General features: G+C 43.0%; 1 protein-coding gene across 1 annotated transcript in view; it reads right to left on the reverse strand.

The window, feature by feature from the left end:
• Window positions 1–6,616: 6,616 nt before the first annotated feature.
• Window positions 6,617–17,264, reverse strand: part of TET1 (tet methylcytosine dioxygenase 1) — a 73,398-nt gene continuing 62,750 nt past the window's right edge. The window contains exon 12 of the mRNA XM_063406382.1: window positions 6,617–17,069. Coding sequence (XP_063262452.1) covers window positions 15,928–17,069 — 1,142 coding nt within the window. The 3' untranslated portion in view covers window positions 6,617–15,927. The remainder of the gene's footprint in view (window positions 17,070–17,264) is intronic.

The following is a 17,264-nucleotide window of genomic DNA, read 5'->3' on the forward strand; positions in this document are numbered from 1 at the left end:
ATTTCTCTTTTTTAGTCTGAGTTGGAAAAGACTTTAAAGGATCGCCGAGTTCAGCTTTTTAAGTGAGTGGCCGATTCATGTAGGCATTGATCGAACCCATGACCTTGCGGTTGTTATAAAAAGCTTTCCATCGCATAAATAGTTTTTTACACGAGTTTGTTTTGAAGTGAAATAGAAACATGAATTCCTTCCTATTTGAGAGTAAGTCAGCAAGACGCACTTCGTAAATGAAAATAGGACTTGGAAGTGTTACATTGTCATTAAAAACAGAAGTTAGTGATGGAACAGAATCCTCAGAAGCAGCAGCATCAAACTCCCATGCAGGGAGGTGGATAATGTAGGAGGGCATCTAGATAAAGAAGCACAAGATCATCACGTGCAAGTAAACTTCTGCCAGTGTTTGGTGGTTAAGAATATATAAAGACAGATCTACCTTTCCTGTTTAAAATATATTTCAAATTAGATGAGGGTTTAGATGTTTCACACTCAGAAGCATAGTTCTTACTTTTTAAGTCTACACATTTTAAACCTTATCTCTTCCTGGCATAACTGCACCCAGCTCAGTCAGTTGACTAAAGCAGAACCTGTATCCTTTAATCTGGAGATAAGATTAAATTTTAAAAAGGTTGCAGAACTTTCTCCTGTCCTGTATGTGAGAAGGACAATGGCAATATTGTATTAAAGTAGAATATCAGAGTATTGTGAAGTAGCTCTATTCTGCACTCTTCTGGCCCAGGGTCTTTTATATCAGGCAATAAAGGCTCTCAAGGAGAGCCCCAGGAGCTCACAGGAGCCACAATCCTGACTCCCTCAAGCAGAGCTTTTCGTGTACTTTCTCCTTTCCAGGTACACACTGCTGCCCTTACCGGGCAGCTTTTGCCACTGCCATTTTCAGTACACTGATGGTTCCTTTTGGCCTCTTTAGGTCTCTGAATCATCTGTTCAAGACAAACCACGCTGTTGTGATGAGAAACAATTGTAATGGAAGTGGCAGTGAAAAAAAATGTGCACTTCTAGTCGTGTTTGTTAAAATAATTCTAGGCCCCCAAACTGTCTTTTAAATGCATTGGATAATTTAATCTAAAAGTGATGAGAGGACAGAAGTCTGAAATACATGAGATTTCTACAAATTACCTTAAAATAATGAGGCAGGTTAAGAAAAAGATACAAATGTGCATGATGACTCAACACTGCTTAGACAGTGTCCTTACACAAACACTGAGCACCAACAGTTGTCCCTGTGCAGCAGCAACAGAACTACTGTGGTATTTTCCTGCATCAGGCAGAATGAAACTCCTTCCAGGTATCTTAGATGTCTGCTATGAAAGAAAAATGTAGAAGGAAATGTGGGAAAGGCTTAGTTTTGGTTAGAAAAAAACATTTAATTGAATTGGTATTATGCATTTTGGGGACAGAATTGGAAGAGATCTCTTAATGAACACACTTTTGATATCTGTACCATTGATAAAATGCAGAAATCAGTGTTTCATATCTAACATGAAGTAAAAAGTGAATAAAGCTGCTATATCCATCCAGCTACAGGGAGATGGTTATTTCACCCAGTTTTGATGATGAAAAATCATTTTTTATTTTTTCCATATTTTTGCTGGAAATGCATTTCCATGCGTCCTGTTCAATTTCTGAATTAATCTGCAGATCCAAACCTGTCACTACCAGAACCTGCTTTTTGCAGCTCTTGATGGGGTTGTTTATTTATTCTCTTCAGAAGGCCAGAAGAGATCATTCAGAGAGAATCAAACACATTTTCACCTTTCTAGATCTCCAGCAATGGTAGCAACAGACCAGTTAAGGGCTTTTTTGATGCTTAAATTAGGATAAAGTGCAGCATGTGAGCATCTAAGCAAATTATCATGGATTTTTTGGTGCACAAAAATTTCTCTTGTAGTCTTTTTGATTGTAGCCCCAAGTACTTCACACTTTGCCAAGTGTGTGACACAGTCAGTGCTGAAATTTAATAATAAAAATAATAAACTGAACTTTGTTACATACTGCTGTACAAAGTATTTGACAGAAGTGTTTCTGTACTGGCCAGACCACTCAAGAATACAGGAAGGACATAACAGGATTAAACCAACCTGCTCAGGTTTAGCTGATTGCAAGTAATGATCATTTATTTGTTTTTGTTTGTTTGTTTGTAAGAGTCCCAGGGTAAGGACAGAAAAGTGGTCTGCTATATTGCAGTAAAAATTAAATGCACTGAGAACAGACTTCTGACAAAGTTTTAAATGAGTAAAAAAGTTGTAGCATAAATAAAGTAATTCTGAATTACTTTCCAGGTAATAGACACCAGAAGCACAGGGAAAATTTTTCATCTTGAAAAAGGAGAGGAGGTTTTTTCAGTTAGAGCAATTGAGAGTCCCCATCACTGGAAGTTCTCCAGACACAGCTGGGCAGGGCGCTAGCACATCCCCCTAGGCTTGCATTGCCACAGAAGGTGGGGCTGGGGGATGGTTTGAGGTCCCTGCCGACCTGGGGTGCTCTGTGATCTGTGAACATCACATTAAAATAAAAAAGAGATGCCCAGGAGCCACAAGAACTGTGGTCCTTCATAAAGTCCTAAGTTTGAGGGATTCCTTTATTCTTACCCAGTCTGAGTTGTATTCAAGTCCTCAGTACCTTCAGGAAGGCCCTGTTCATGTTTCTGTAGGTGTACTGGGTTTGACTGCACACACAGCAAAGATTTCTCAGCTCTGTCCTTACAACCCTGGGGTACCCGAGCCACAGCAAAGGCACATCTGTAGGCAGGCAATAGGGAAAAGCAGTGAGAAGAAAAATCCTGAGCACCCCTAAAATCCCAGTTCTGTTGCTTGAGAAGCAGGAGATGGAGAGCTGAGAACCCGATTCCCTTCCAGCACTGCCTGCAGTGCTCAGCCTCTTCCACAGCGCAGCACAGGCTTCTCTGCTCTGCAGGACAGACAGACAGTTCCTGTGCAGGACAGACAGACAGATCCCGTGCAGGACAGACAGACAGTTCCCGTGCAGGACAGACAGCTCCTGTGCAGGACAGACAGCTCCTGTGCAGGACAGACAGACAGATCTTGTGCAGGACAGACAGGCAGCTCCTGTGCAGGACAGACAGTTCCCATGCAGGACAGACAGGCAGCTCCTGTGCAGGACAGACAGTTCCCGTGCAGGACAGACAGGCAGCTCCTGTGCAGGACAGACAGCTCCCATGCAGGACAGACAGGCAGCTCCTGTGCAGGACAGACAGACAGCTCCTGTGCAGGACAGACAGTTCCTGTGCAGGACAGACAGACAGCTCCCGTGCAGGACAGACAGACAGTTCCCGTGCAGGACAGACAGCTCCCGTGCAGGACAGACAGACAGTTCCCGTGCAGGACAGACAGATCCTGTGCAGGACAGACAGACAGTTCCCGTGCAGGACAGACAGACAGCTCCCGTGCAGGACAGACAGCTCCCATGCAGGACAGACAGGCAGCTCCTGTGCAGGACAGACAGACAGATCCTGTGCAGGACAGACAGATCCTGTGCAGGACAGACAGACAGTTCCCATGCAGGACAGACAGACAGTTCCCGTGCAGGACAGACAGACAGTTCCTGTGCAGGACAGACAGACAGACAGCTCCCGTGCAGGACAGACAGACAGTTCCCGTGCAGGACAGACAGACAGTTCCCGTGCAGGACAGACAGACAGCTCCTGTGCAGGACAGACAGACAGTTCCCGTGCAGGACAGACAGACAGTTCCCGTGCAGGACAGACAGACAGCTCCTGTGCAGGACAGACAGACAGTTCCCGTGCAGGACAGACAGACAGTTCCCGTGCAGGACAGACAGACAGCTCCCGTGCAGGACAGACAGACAGTTCCCGTGCAGGACAGACAGACAGTTCCCGTGCAGGACAGACAGACAGACAGTTCCCGTGCAGGACAGACAGACAGACAGTTCCCGTGCAGGACAGACAGACAGCTCCCGTGCAGGACAGACAGACAGTTCCCGTGCAGGACAGACAGACAGCTCCCGTGCAGGACAGACTCAGGGTTTCACTCGCAGGCTGCCGTGCACAGGAAGAGCAGGGCGCACCTGGGAGCTCCTGTGTGCACCAAGAGCCTGAGTCAGGACTGCTGCAGGGGGAGACTGCAAGGGAGCACGGCCGGAACTCCCATTTCCGCTCTGTGGCTCAGATGCAACAGTAACTGCACATTTTTAACTGCACATTAAGGGAACACTCGCTGTATTCTTTGGGGGTTCCAGAGCCCTGGTGCTTGAGTGCCTCACTGGTGAGCTCCCCACACACAGCCCTTGGGTTTGTTTAATTTCTGTGAGTACCTCCCCAGGCAGGGCTGGGTGAGGAGGATTGTCATGCAGTGACACCTGAGCCACTTACGGCCTCTTACCCTGGGAGAACAGGATCATTTGTGACAGCACAAGGAATCAACGAATCCCACCCTTACCATCTGTGGGGGCCAAAATCCAGCGAGTCCTTACCAGGCTTTGTGCTGCTGTGCAAGGCAGTCAGGGTCCAGCAGTGCAGGGTTTGCTTCAGGAAGCACTGGCTTACTGAAGGGATCCCTCCAGCGAAGGGAGTCAGTCATCCTCATGCAAAAACAGTCTCTGTGTAAAAGTGGTCACAAGAAACGGAGCTGCTGCCTTTTTACACCCCAGGAAACAAAGGGTTTGCTGTTCTGAGCTGAAAAAAGGCCATGTCATGCCTCTAGTAGCAATGTAGGACCCCTTTAGGATCAAACAGCATGAAAGGATTACCCAGTTATGTTACAAATGGGGATGTACACGTGCGACAGCAGGATTGCGAGTAATTTTTGGCCTGGTGTAAAAAGACGTGGACATTTTTAAGGATTTGAGCACTAAGAAAGCAAGGATTTTATATTAGTGGTATATATCACAAAAGAGTATCTAGAAGTAAACAGACTGGACATGGAACTGGAGGCCCATTTTGGGAATTGTGCTCTATCCAATGGTTATTGAAATAGCTAGGTTTAAATTTCCACATTTTAAATTCTTTTTCAGTTTCTCTAAGATTAAAAACACAGATGGGGATTGCTGGTATTTTATTTTAGGCCGCATCCTGAACCAAAACAATAATTGAAGCATTACCTTGCTTATGTTTAAATAACATTTGAGTATGTTGCTTGTTCTGATATACAGAGTGCACAGAAACCCAATATTTTGATGAATACCCTTCTGAATGTAAACTAATACTCTGTGTTAAACATTACCTATCAACAGCAGTAACCAAAATTAGCATTGTGCAACAGCAAATCCTGGCATTCTATGATATGTGTAGGAGTACTACAGAAAACTTAACTGTAGCACCAGCAAAAAAACTTATTTTGCAACTTAATTAATTGTTAACACCATTTTAGTAGGCATTGCAATCTAAGGCTTAAGAATTTAAAAGCAACCAACTGTACTACATCAATATTCTATTACCTTTTATAATGTATACCAGAAATCCAGGATATAAAAAAGGCACGAAAGGCATCTCCTGGTGGTCAGCTCACTTTTGGCAGCAGGGATTCCGGGCCAGGTGAATCTGGTTTGGATTTGTTCCCATGTGTCAGTACCTCTGTGTGTACCAGACCCCATTCCAGTGGGAATGCCAGGGCAGGCAGTGGGCAGGGGCTGGCAGCACCCCCAGGGACCTGGGGAATGTTTCTCGTTGCCAGCTCTCCCTCAGGAATGATGTCCTTGGGACGGGTGCAGGCCCTGAGTGCCTTTCAGAGCCCCTGGGCTTTCCCAGGACTCCGGTATTGCCCCTGGCACAGGGGACTGTGCTGAACAGACTGAACGGGGCGGTGCAGAGGGCCTGGGGCAGCCTGGGAGACGCTGCTGCAAAGGCCAGGAGTGATTATCCCAAAGGAGCAGGATGGAGCCTCCTCGCACAGGAGGCTCAGGGCTCCCTGTGGATGATCACATCCCTCCCCCAGGAATCAGATGTGCTGGATCACACAGTGCAGCTCCTTTCCAGGGCATTAGTGAAGCCACAGCATACCAGCATTTTCCTGCTCCCTAGGAGATTCCAGTTACCTGGAAGATAATTTTCGCTTATTATTTTGCTGCTGCACGTACTGGAGAAGGAAAAGAAGCAAGTATGAGCAGAGTTGTATTCCTGCTTTTCTTCAGATCTAAACAACAGGAATTCTGTTTAGTACTGTTGTGCACTACAATGTCAGTAAAGCAGGCTAGTGCTGATGCCTGTTTTAAGAAAAACCCCAGCCCTACGCTCTGATTTGCAGCAAATAAAACCTGAAACATTTCCAGTGCTGGTAATTAAACGCCACTAAATGATTCCCAAAAGCTTGCTCTGCCAGACGTGTGGCAAAAAGGACACTACAGATGTGTTCCCAAACTGCTTTGTCCTTTTCAGTCAGAACTGAAGTTCAGATTTTCTGGCTGCTCCTCTTGCTGCTCTGGAGCTGGGCACGGGTCAGTCCAGCCTGAAGCAGAGGCAGGCTGAGAACAGGGCCTGGATTTCTGCCCGTCCCTTCCCAGTGCAGAATCCTGCTGACTGTTGGGTGAAGCCCCTGTGGGTCCTACTGATAATTACCAAATACACTTCTACACATTGTAGTGGTTACTGTTGCTAAGAGCAGGAAAGAAAAATTAGACGACTGAGTGCAAAATAGAAGTATAAAATTTATTTAAAACCACCCACAAAGTTCTGTGTAATCAGGAATGATACAATTTGTAATAGTCTTTTTAAAAACTCATGACAAGATTTAAAATATATTTTCAATTACAGTATTCATTTAGCCTTATTCAGTTAGGACAATAAAAAAAAAAGAAAATTTACGTTCTAAACAGATGAGACACACAAGAAAAATAGAACAGAACAGACAATCTCCACAACGACAATTTTTACATGTATGTTTCAATACTAGTATCAACATTTCAATGCATCTTGCTACATAAACATGAAATCATGTACAACAACTGCTTGCACCAAAAAACATAGCTTAATTAGATCTTTCAAGTAACATGCAGTCACAACTCACAAGTCTTCAAGTACTGCTGGTAAGGGTTCCCTTGTCTGCAAAGAAGATTTTAAGGTTCAGTTTCTCAGCTAGCATAACTCTGCCCAGCTCCACAGCCTCAGGGAGCTTTGCTCAGTTATACTAGGAAAGAATCAGGGCCCAAATGTTTTTTTGAGAAAAGAAGTGATTTTTACACTTTCTCCTGTAAATACTGTGACATAATGAAGTGCTTTTTCTTTCTGATTTTTTTCTCCCTGTACATAATTTTTTGCTTAAAAAGGTCAGGTTTATGTTCCAGATTTCAATACAGTACGTCGGTAACTGGGAATAAAACCTAAAATTCGAAGTTGAAAAATAAATATCAAATGCATCCCAAGGAAAGAGAGAAAGATTGAAAAGAAGAAAGAGAGAAGGAAAAAAAACCCATGCCTTTTTTATTCTTTGCTTTGGCATATTGTTAATCTTTTATCTTCCCAAAGCAGGAAGGAATTCATTAGCCATAGCATTTCAGTACAGCATGTCCTTACATATTTCTGTTCCTCCTTAATGACAGTAAATTCTGATCAGTACTTGTGACCTGTGTGATAGTCACATCATGAAGAGCTGTCTCTTCCAAGCTGAGCAAATAATCGTAGAATAACTCACTGGCAAAGACTGAAATGTATGAATGTTTGCATTGCTGAGACCTGGCTTTCTTTCAGCAGTACTGGGATATCCCATTTGTTCTTCTTGACTACAATTATTTTTTCACTTAGAAGACAAGAGCTTCTTGCAGTTCAGCTGCTGCTAGGGGTTGCATGGCTTAGTCAGGCCTTCACAAAGTTGGTACAAACTCTGTTCTCATTAGGCTCTGCAGTATCACAATTTAATCACTGCAATGGAACAATTTAAGAAGGACAGTACAATTCCTTTTCCTCAATTTGTTTTTGACCCAGAGGTTTGCACTGCATAACTGCAATGTAGCAGGGCTCTGGATTACATAAAACTTCCATGGGCAGCAAGGGGAGCTCTGCAGGACTCAGGCATGCAGAGCAATGCCAGGGTTTTCCCTGGCAAGTAGCACCACAGTCAGGGAAGGCAGGAGGTGTTGGCTTTAGCTCTGTGTCCCCAAACTCACTGTCACACTCAGTGTGACAACAGCACACGACACTGCACACTCTGCTGGGTGTGAAGTCAGGACAGAAGGGAGTTCAGTAGATTGTCACAACCCCAGTTTATACCATCAAGTAAAAGGGACCCAAGTGATGATAAAGGGTAGCAAGTATTTTAATAAAAAGTACCATAAAAATAGCATTTTTGATAATTTTGTGAGATTTCTGAGCTGGCCATTACCTACAGGTACAAATCTTTTATCACATTATCTCTTTGTAGACAGTGCTGGGCAAAGGATGGCCAATATAAGCAAATATTTAAAACCTGGTAAAATCCAAGCAGGTCTCTCTTCAACCTGTATTTCTAAATTAAGAACAATCTGGATGTTACTGGCCAGTATGTGCACAGTATGGATCCCAGGAAATTGATTTCAGATGATTGTACAGATCAGTCATTTGGTAAGTGTTTTTATTTATACTACTGCCCTTTATACTCTGATCGCTGTGATGGGATTCTCCACAGCACGGCAGCTCAAGTGACATCCACTTCAGGCCCCTTTATCCTTCCAATGCAATGCAAAGGACAGTAGTGTAAATGAGAACCAGGGCTTCCATTCTGACTTTACGACAACTCCCAAACCCTAGACCCCTTTTCCATTACAATATAATAAAAATACAGATACACATGTAAATACTGATAGGTCACAAAACTTTCCACAACAGCATTAGAAGGTTCTGTGGCAACAATGCACTACTGAACATGGAAACTGCAGCAGCACTTTGGAACAGTCCGTGTGCTGTGATGGGCACTCTGAAGTGCCAGAGCTGTCCTCCCCAGAGATGCAGTTGTGGAGGTGTACAAAAACCGCGCTCAGCGCTTTGTGAGGAACGTCTGTGAGGTGTGCAAAGCGTGGAAAAAGCACCAGTGATCAGTCACACCAAAGCCACTCACCTCCACCTTATTTAGCACCCCAGTCTTGCACTCACTGCAAGTATGCTGTTGGAAGATTCTGGCATTTGAACACAAGTGTGTGTGGAAAAATGCCACCTATAATGGCACAGCAGAAGGAAAATACACTGGAAGAATTAAGGATACAGCATCAAGAAGCATCTTGTACCTTTTAAAACTGAAGTTCAGCAGTACGTGGTTGTACATGAGCAATTGTTGGGAGGGTGCACTGGGGAACTGGATTGGAAAATGAATCCCAAAGTCTTTATTCTCAGAAAGACAAAGAAACAGTGATGCTGACACCTCAATACCCTTTAATAAACGGCAGTAACCACCTTGATTATTTTCTTCTCAAGCTCCTTCAACTCCATTTTTTTCCACAGAGGAAGAACATCTTTTTTTCAAGCAGTCCTATGTTAGTTCAGGCATTTAACTTACATGATACTTGGATATCTCACAAGACTGATCTAAGACTGAAAGATGTAAAGGAACACTCCTGCTCTTGCAATCCTGCAGGGGCTGCAGCAGCTGTCTGATGTCAGGAATTGAGCAGAGCTGTTAAAAGTCACTCAAAAGACAGAAGACACAGATGCTACCAACATGAAAAAATCCTGTACTCTGAGAAGGAATGACTTTTCCTTCTCAGGGGATGATGGTCTTCTGGTCTTGCAAAGTCTCTCCTGTTTGGCTACTTGCAGGTACAAGAACAGATTGTAAGAACTACACACACACAAAAAATCTGAAAATTAGCCAGAAAACTGATTATTTGATTGAAAAAGAAAACAGTGATTGTGACAGATTATGAATTGTCCCTCTCTACTGGACTTTAAAAAAATCCCAACTGTAACATTCTAGGCTCCGTATGAGAAAATGTGAAGTAAAATCCCTAGAAGTGTCACATATAGAATGTGAGATGAAGGAACCAGACTGGTTGGGGTTGGAAGGGACCTTAAAGCTCCCCTCCTTCCAACCCCCTGTTCCCCGCTTCCAACACACCAGGTTACTTCAAGCCCCATCTAAGCTGGCCTGGGACACTTCCAGGGATGGGGCATATCCACAGGCTCTTGGCAGCTGTTCCAGGGGACTGAAAGAAATGGACTTTAGGGGCAGAGTCCCAGGGAGAACAGCTCCATGTGACACTCCTGAGATGATGGTGGCTGATTTCCATGCACAGCAGGACAGCGTGGGGGGACTCGCAGGCAGGCTGGCAGCCTGCTGCTAATGCCAAGTGCTGAAGCAAATCTGCAGAGGGAGAAACTTCTGCAGTAGCTGCAAGCATTGAATGCATCCAGCAGCACGTGACAAAGTGAGCCAGCACTGACCACAGCCAAGCACAGCTGATGACCCAGGACCATGGAGTGAGAAAGGTGGGAGCATCCAGTGTCACCCGTACAGAGTGACAACTACTAATCAACACCAGCCTTTTAAAGTGTTTCTCAGGGAGACAACACAGCATCACGTAGAACTGAGTCTTCATCATTTAGTCAAGTATGTGACAGTATTAAAAAGTTTTGCCTTTTCTCTAAAAGAACCAAAAAAGTTTTAACAGGGAAGTAACACAGCATATATTCAACCACTTCTTAGAGGAAGTGATCCGTATATATCTTGGTGCCTGATCAGGTTCTACTATTAGAAATCCTTGGTCTTTCAGGAAACCTTGAATGTAAAACTCTTTCCTTTATGGAATTATAATTTTGTAGCAACATCCTACAGCAGCACGTAGACAACTTGTGAAGACTGACTAAACATCAGGTGATCCCAGAAGAGACTGAAACCACTTCTTGAACTGTTAACTGTAAGTACCACATCCTTTAGACTTTTGACACTGGTCACTCTGTTTTAGATTCAAGGAGAATGTGTGTCACTGACTAAATGAAACAAGCTACTGAATTTAAAGTGAGATAGACCAAAAGAAGTGTTAGGATAAAGAAGTACCATGGCACCTACATGTACACAGAAGGTCGACTCAAAACCCAATTGTACCTTCACAACTTTGCCAGTGATTTAATGATGCTGTGCAGAGAATTGTTAAGGTTGGAAAAGACCTTGAAGACCATGAGGTCCAACCAGCGCCCCGTCAGCTCTCCATGCTCTGTCCTGATGGTGGCCAGGGGCAGCAGACAGCAGCGCTTGCTGCCGGGTTTGCCTATCAAGAGCGGGGCCAGCTCTGTCCCCGCTTTGGCACTGTCTTTAAACCAGTACATGCAGGCAGAGAGCAAGGGAGAGATTTCTGCCTGTGGAGGGAGTGCGCAAAGAGGTGAATTTGTACATAACACCCACAATGAAACATCTCCCTGGTTAGAGCAGTGCTGTGACACAGACACTGCAGTGCAGTACTGAGGTGTCACAACAGTCAATGGAAAGATCTTCCTGCCACACTTCCTCCTGCAAGTCAGATCAAAACCTGATAAAGCAGGAATTCCCAAATGCGATTGGACTGTTCCTCATCTCCAATTGCTATTGAAGAGCAGATTGGCACAGGTCACAGCTTGGCAGACAGCCTTCAAAGCAAGAAATAAAACACAACTTCATGGAGATGTCACAAAGACCCTAATCTGAATTTCAGTGACCACAATGAGCCTGAAAGAGTTTGTCTCACACTGCCTGAATGTAACTGGTGTTAGCATACAAAAAGCATAGAAGTGGCCATGCAATTGAGTTTTTCATATATCTGAGAGCACAGCTATTTCCTTCTGATAGCCCAGAAATTACAGGATTTCTATGGAAAAGAAACAACTATATATATAAATGGATTACAAAGCTGATGACTGCTTGATAAACGGAGTTAATTTCCACATCAGAGAAGCTGCATGGGAAGTGAAAGAGCAAGATCAACCTCTGAGTTGGCACAGATGTTGGTCAACTGTTGTCCATATCCATCCAATTAAATATGCAAATGGCAGGAAAACTTGATGAATGAGCACTTTGCGGTCAGCAGGGCTGCAGCAGTGTGAACAGAACCCAAATTTAATCCACCATATTTAGTTAATACTGCAATGAAATTAAAAAGGTCTTTAAAAAACCCCATACAGTTGTATGCTAGAAAGTATTAGACAAGCTGTCATTTACCCATGCTTAACATAAAATGTTACTCAAGATACTACAGTTATTTCCTGTGCTACATCTAGAGGAGCACTGCCATAGGCAACACAAGGACTTTCACCAGCAGTTAAGATTCTTAGAAAGTCCCTAAAAAAATCTGAACACAACTGTTACAGCTTGGAAGCTGCAAGTATTTGTAAGTACTTACAACAAAGCTTCTTGGATCTTGTGACTAAAGTATTTATAGAAATATTTCTTTCTGTTTCCTGCAATAGACTAGCATGTGAAAACCCAGTAAATTCACTGTTTAACTGGACACAACAGCAGGGACTCCCACAGGGAGTCAAACAGAACTGGTCCTGCATCCAGCCCTGCTCCTCCCTCCACTGCAGTGATGGAGTTGTGGTACTGGACCCAGTGGACCAAGGGATGAGACACATTTCTTCTGGAAAGTCAGAGGTGTCCTATGCTGGATCATGACAGTTTTTCCTGGCATACTGTAAAAAATTATCCAAGGACAAGCACTGCCAGCCCATATCCAAATCCATGTGCCGGTTTTTCAGCCAGAACTTTGTGTCAGCTGATGGAAACCAAATAAAACATGCAGGTCTGACCTAGCCAACTACCTTAACCTTCAATCCTGCTCCTGGTCTGGCTGTACAAGAAGGACTTGGGTTAAAACCTAAGAGCAAATTACAGGTGGCTGTATGGACTGCAAAGGAAAGAAAAGACCACCAGAGTTGAAGATTTTAAGAGATAAACACTGTTATAGAATGATAACCTTACTGAAACCAATGCAATTTGTGTACAAGACTGATAAATATCCTGAAGTGTTACAAGAAATAGCACAGAGTTGAAAAGCCGATAAATAGTTGCATTTTCTACACTGCAGTACAGCAATGGAGAGGATCAGCTTCTCAAATCACAACCCACTACACGTCCAGCAGGCAGTGGAAGTGGCCAACCTGCCTGGCAGGACACGCTGGAAAAGCAGTTTAGGTGAGAGACAGCCAAGGAAGGAGCACCATGGGTGATGTGTTATTGTATATGTGATATATTTCTCTCATGTAAGTAATATTAATGAAGTAGTAACTGTGAGTTTAGCACCTATCAGTTAACAGTATTAATTATGTTAAGATACACATTTCTTTGTTAGAATTGCCATTTCAAAAAAAGGTAGACCTGGGCTAGCTGTTTGAAGGGATCCTTTCACATCCACCTTTCAGTGCCTCACTTCTTAGAGGGAAGCTGCTGGTTTTCCAATGGAACATTTTTATCTGAAGTTTCCAGTAAGTTAAATGTGGGCACTTGTAGAAGATTCAAATCAAAATGATCCACTTTAATGGTATGAACATTTCAAAAGGTAAAGAGATGGCTCTGTAGCTTACCAATTTTGCGTAGAAAATTTATCATGAGAGTGCTGAATTGCAGCACTACAGAAACTGAAGCTGTCAGGGCTGTCAGTGAAACCAATAAACAAATCTCTGCATGGTGGGACAAATACATGACTGAACAGCTACGGAATGTACAGCACTACTGACTGTATGGACAGCTGCATTTCCTACTCATCTTCAGCTCACCAAAATATACAAGTTTTAAAATGGAAATCTAAGGCACACAAAATACCATAATGATTTGATGTATACTGTATATTACATAGTCAATAAGCATAAAACTGCTGGTACAAAACAATGGCATCATATTGGTTCTGTTTTATCATTATTTACAATCCCTTCATATCCTCTAGTTGAACTAATGTTAAGCTTTGAACTAAAATTTGCAGCATACCCGGTTTTTACAGGTTTTACTGAAAATAGGTAAGATACAAAGAACTGGTTCAATTCCTCCATCCTCTGCCGTTAATAGCTTTGTTAACTTGTTTAAGGAATGTGTAGAACTGAACCCAGGATGATTACATAGTGACTGCCACTTCAGACCTGGCTCCTGCACACACTGCACGTGGCCACAGGAGAGGAGTCCCAAGGATCTAGAGGCGCACCAAAGGATTTGTAGCACCAAGGTCCTGACTGGCACCGTGTGTTCCAAACACCACTGGTGTAGTTTTCGTACCGAAATGTCAATAGAGTTCTTGCACTTCAGCTTCTCAAGGAAAAAGCACCTTGTCTTTAAATAAAGCAGATCCAGATAGCTCACATGCCTCTACACAGCACCACTACAGTATCATATTATCAAGTATATTATTAGCATGTTTTCACACTGGAAAAGAGACTTCATTCCAGCCCCAGGTTGCCCACAGGGAGGCACCAAGGCGGGAGGGGACAGCTTTGTCTGCGGGCGCTCGGACCCAGCGGCTCCCGGCGCCGGCTCCGCCTGCCCCGGCCAGCCCGCACGGGAGGAGCTGCACCATGAGGTCCGTCCTTAGCTAATGCTGTCGTTTGGTAATTGGTTTAAATAAATAAGTTTAAACAAGAAATACACAGGAGAGGAGAATCAGAAAGAAGAGTGGGATGCTACAGTGTTTAAAAGCAATGGAGTGTCTGTTTTCCCTCTGGTTTAGCAAATACTTGTTTTGTGATATGTCACTTTCTCAACAGAAGTGAAGAACATAAATTTCAAGGAGGGATACAACCCTTTCCATGTGAAATGTACAAATTGATTCAAAAAATTTAGAAAACATTTTTGTAGAAAAACTGAACTCAGAAAGTTGGTGAATATTACAGATAGGTTATTCTTAACAAAAACTTTGCTGCTAAATATTAGAAATTTGATCGTTTTCCAACACTTCTGTTGTATTTTTCCCAAATTATTATTTTTTACCAGAATAGAATAAGGCAACTCTAGGGGGTATTTTTTATCCCAAAACAATCCTACCCCTGAGGCATTAGGAACATTTGGTCGCCATGTTAACTTCGAACGCTGCAAACAAATGAAACTGATGCACCTATTGCTCAAAGAAACCATAACAAATGCTGCCTTTAAAAAACCAGATAATGGTCACAACTCCCAATAGCAACACACGTATCGACCAGACATTTCATGTTTGTACACTCTCTTGAAAAAGAACAAAAAGGCTCTATAATTCATAACTGTTTAAATGCAACATAAAATCTTCAATGAAAAAGGGCAAGTTAAAAACAACCACATATGCTATCAGCATACATCCTGCAGCTGGAACTCTGCACAGCAAGAACAAAATCATTTCTTCTGTAGAGTATGCAGAAACCTTAGACAATATGATCCTTATACTATACTATTTCAAGTTAATTTTAAAAATAGAAAGTGCTTTTAAAATATATATTTACAGCTTAGAAACAACTTCCAGCCATCATTATCAATAACTTCATTCTACTGACGAATCTAAAGAACAAAATTAATTGGTTTTCTAAAAGATTTGTCTGTAATTTGGACTATATAGCAATGGTTGGAAGTTGTTAAAGCAATGGCACCATGAAGTAATAATTCAGCTTATTTATTTTTAACTGTTTGATGTGGTTAAGCACCAAGAGCTGTGTAGAGCTATAACTGTATAACTTGATTTAACACCATAAAATGTGAACCTGTTAAAATACCTATAAATGATTTTTGTAGTAAACAGACGATTTAAAGCACCAAAATATAAATTTCTAAAGGTAATAAACTGAATGATTCAATCAAGGTTAATAACCTAAACAAAATCTTTTTTTAGAATGTATTAAAACTATACAATTTTCTTTTTTTTGCTTAAAATGTGCTTGAGCACCACCAAATGTTAAAGTCACAGTTTAAGAAGAAATCCCCCCCCTTTTTTTTGTTTTTACCTCAGCCTTAAAATGGTTGAGATGAGCAAATAGTAAACGACACGAGACTTGTTCTTGAACAGCACCTTAAAGAAACACCGTGCGGCCGCAGCGGAGGGGCGCCCACGCCGCCGCTACGCCCAATGGTTGTAGGGCCCTGCCACTCGTGTCAGGGCGTACGAGGACACCGTGATGACGTTGTCCTTGGTCACCGTTAACGCTCTGCGCGACGGAATCTGGTTGAACTCGTTGTCTTCATAAAAAATATCTCTGCTTTCACTTGGCTGCTTTGCTTTTCTGTTGCCAGAATTCAGTTCGGGATTCTCCGTTCCTAATCGTTCCGCTTCTTTTTCTTTTTCTCTCGCCCTCTCGGCCATCTTGGCTTCCCACATGGCTAAACCATGTTTTGGCTCATTTAAATTTTTGTGTTGGTAAAAAACTAAAGAAATTCTCGTAGGATGATTGCGGTTGGGTTTTTTAATTGGTGTGGTAGCGTGGAGTTCACGTCTTGCACATTCAATTAAGATAGAACCATGAGAAGGTGCCACAGCAACCCCACCAATGTCATCATCCAAAAAATTGTGCTCGCTGTCTGACCACAATTCCTCAGCCTTTTCTTCAGGATCAGCTGGTTGTCCCAGTGCACTGTTTTGCTTTTCATCAGCACAGTCGAAGTCACAGATCTGTCCTCGATGGGAGCCGCCCTTTTCCCCTGGGCATCCATGGTCACAGTCAGCTTCGGTTCCAAGGGCATCCTTTGCCGAAGAGCTTAGCGGTGCTGAGGAGTCACAAGAGCTGATCCTCTCCGAGGAAGGAGAACTGTCCAGCTGAAGCTGACAATTCTGTTTGTCTGGCTGATGTTCAAGTAGAGTGGGCAGGGGCTCTTTGTGGGCCGGGGGGCCTGGAGCAGTGACCTCGGGAAGAATCGGTGGCACACCATTCACCTTGTCGCTCAGCAGAATTCCAGTATAATCTTTGACTGACACATCAAAGCTCTTGCAATTAACATAAGGTGTCACGTGAGGTTGCTTGGTACTGCATTCAAAATACCCGTAGGGAACTGAAAAATCTTGTTGAATATTAGTCACTGCAGTTAGGCCAGACTTATGTGCGAGAGATGGATAAGGATGTAAACCATCCACCTTAAAGGGGGAGGAAGCCGTGTACTGCTTCAATAAAGAGCAATTTTTAGTAGTATTTGAAGTATGTTTCATGGCATAAAGGTGGTTGGAAGTCTCCACTTTTATTCCAGGTTTTAAAGCATCTGTTTTGTTCCCTAGAAGAAATGCACACCGAAGTGTAAGTACTTCCCAATCAATAAAACACCTCTCATATTTTCATACTTGCTTTCTAACATGAAAAATGCACATTGACTACAGATTTTTCAAAATTATTATCTTTAGCTTTCTGGGAATATCTCTATGACTGTACACGTGAAATAAAAGATATAACGACCTTGCTCAATGAATGC

Source organism: Prinia subflava, chromosome 9 (genome assembly GCF_021018805.1).
Source record: "Prinia subflava isolate CZ2003 ecotype Zambia chromosome 9, Cam_Psub_1.2, whole genome shotgun sequence".
NCBI classification, from domain to species: domain Eukaryota; kingdom Metazoa; phylum Chordata; class Aves; order Passeriformes; family Cisticolidae; genus Prinia; species Prinia subflava.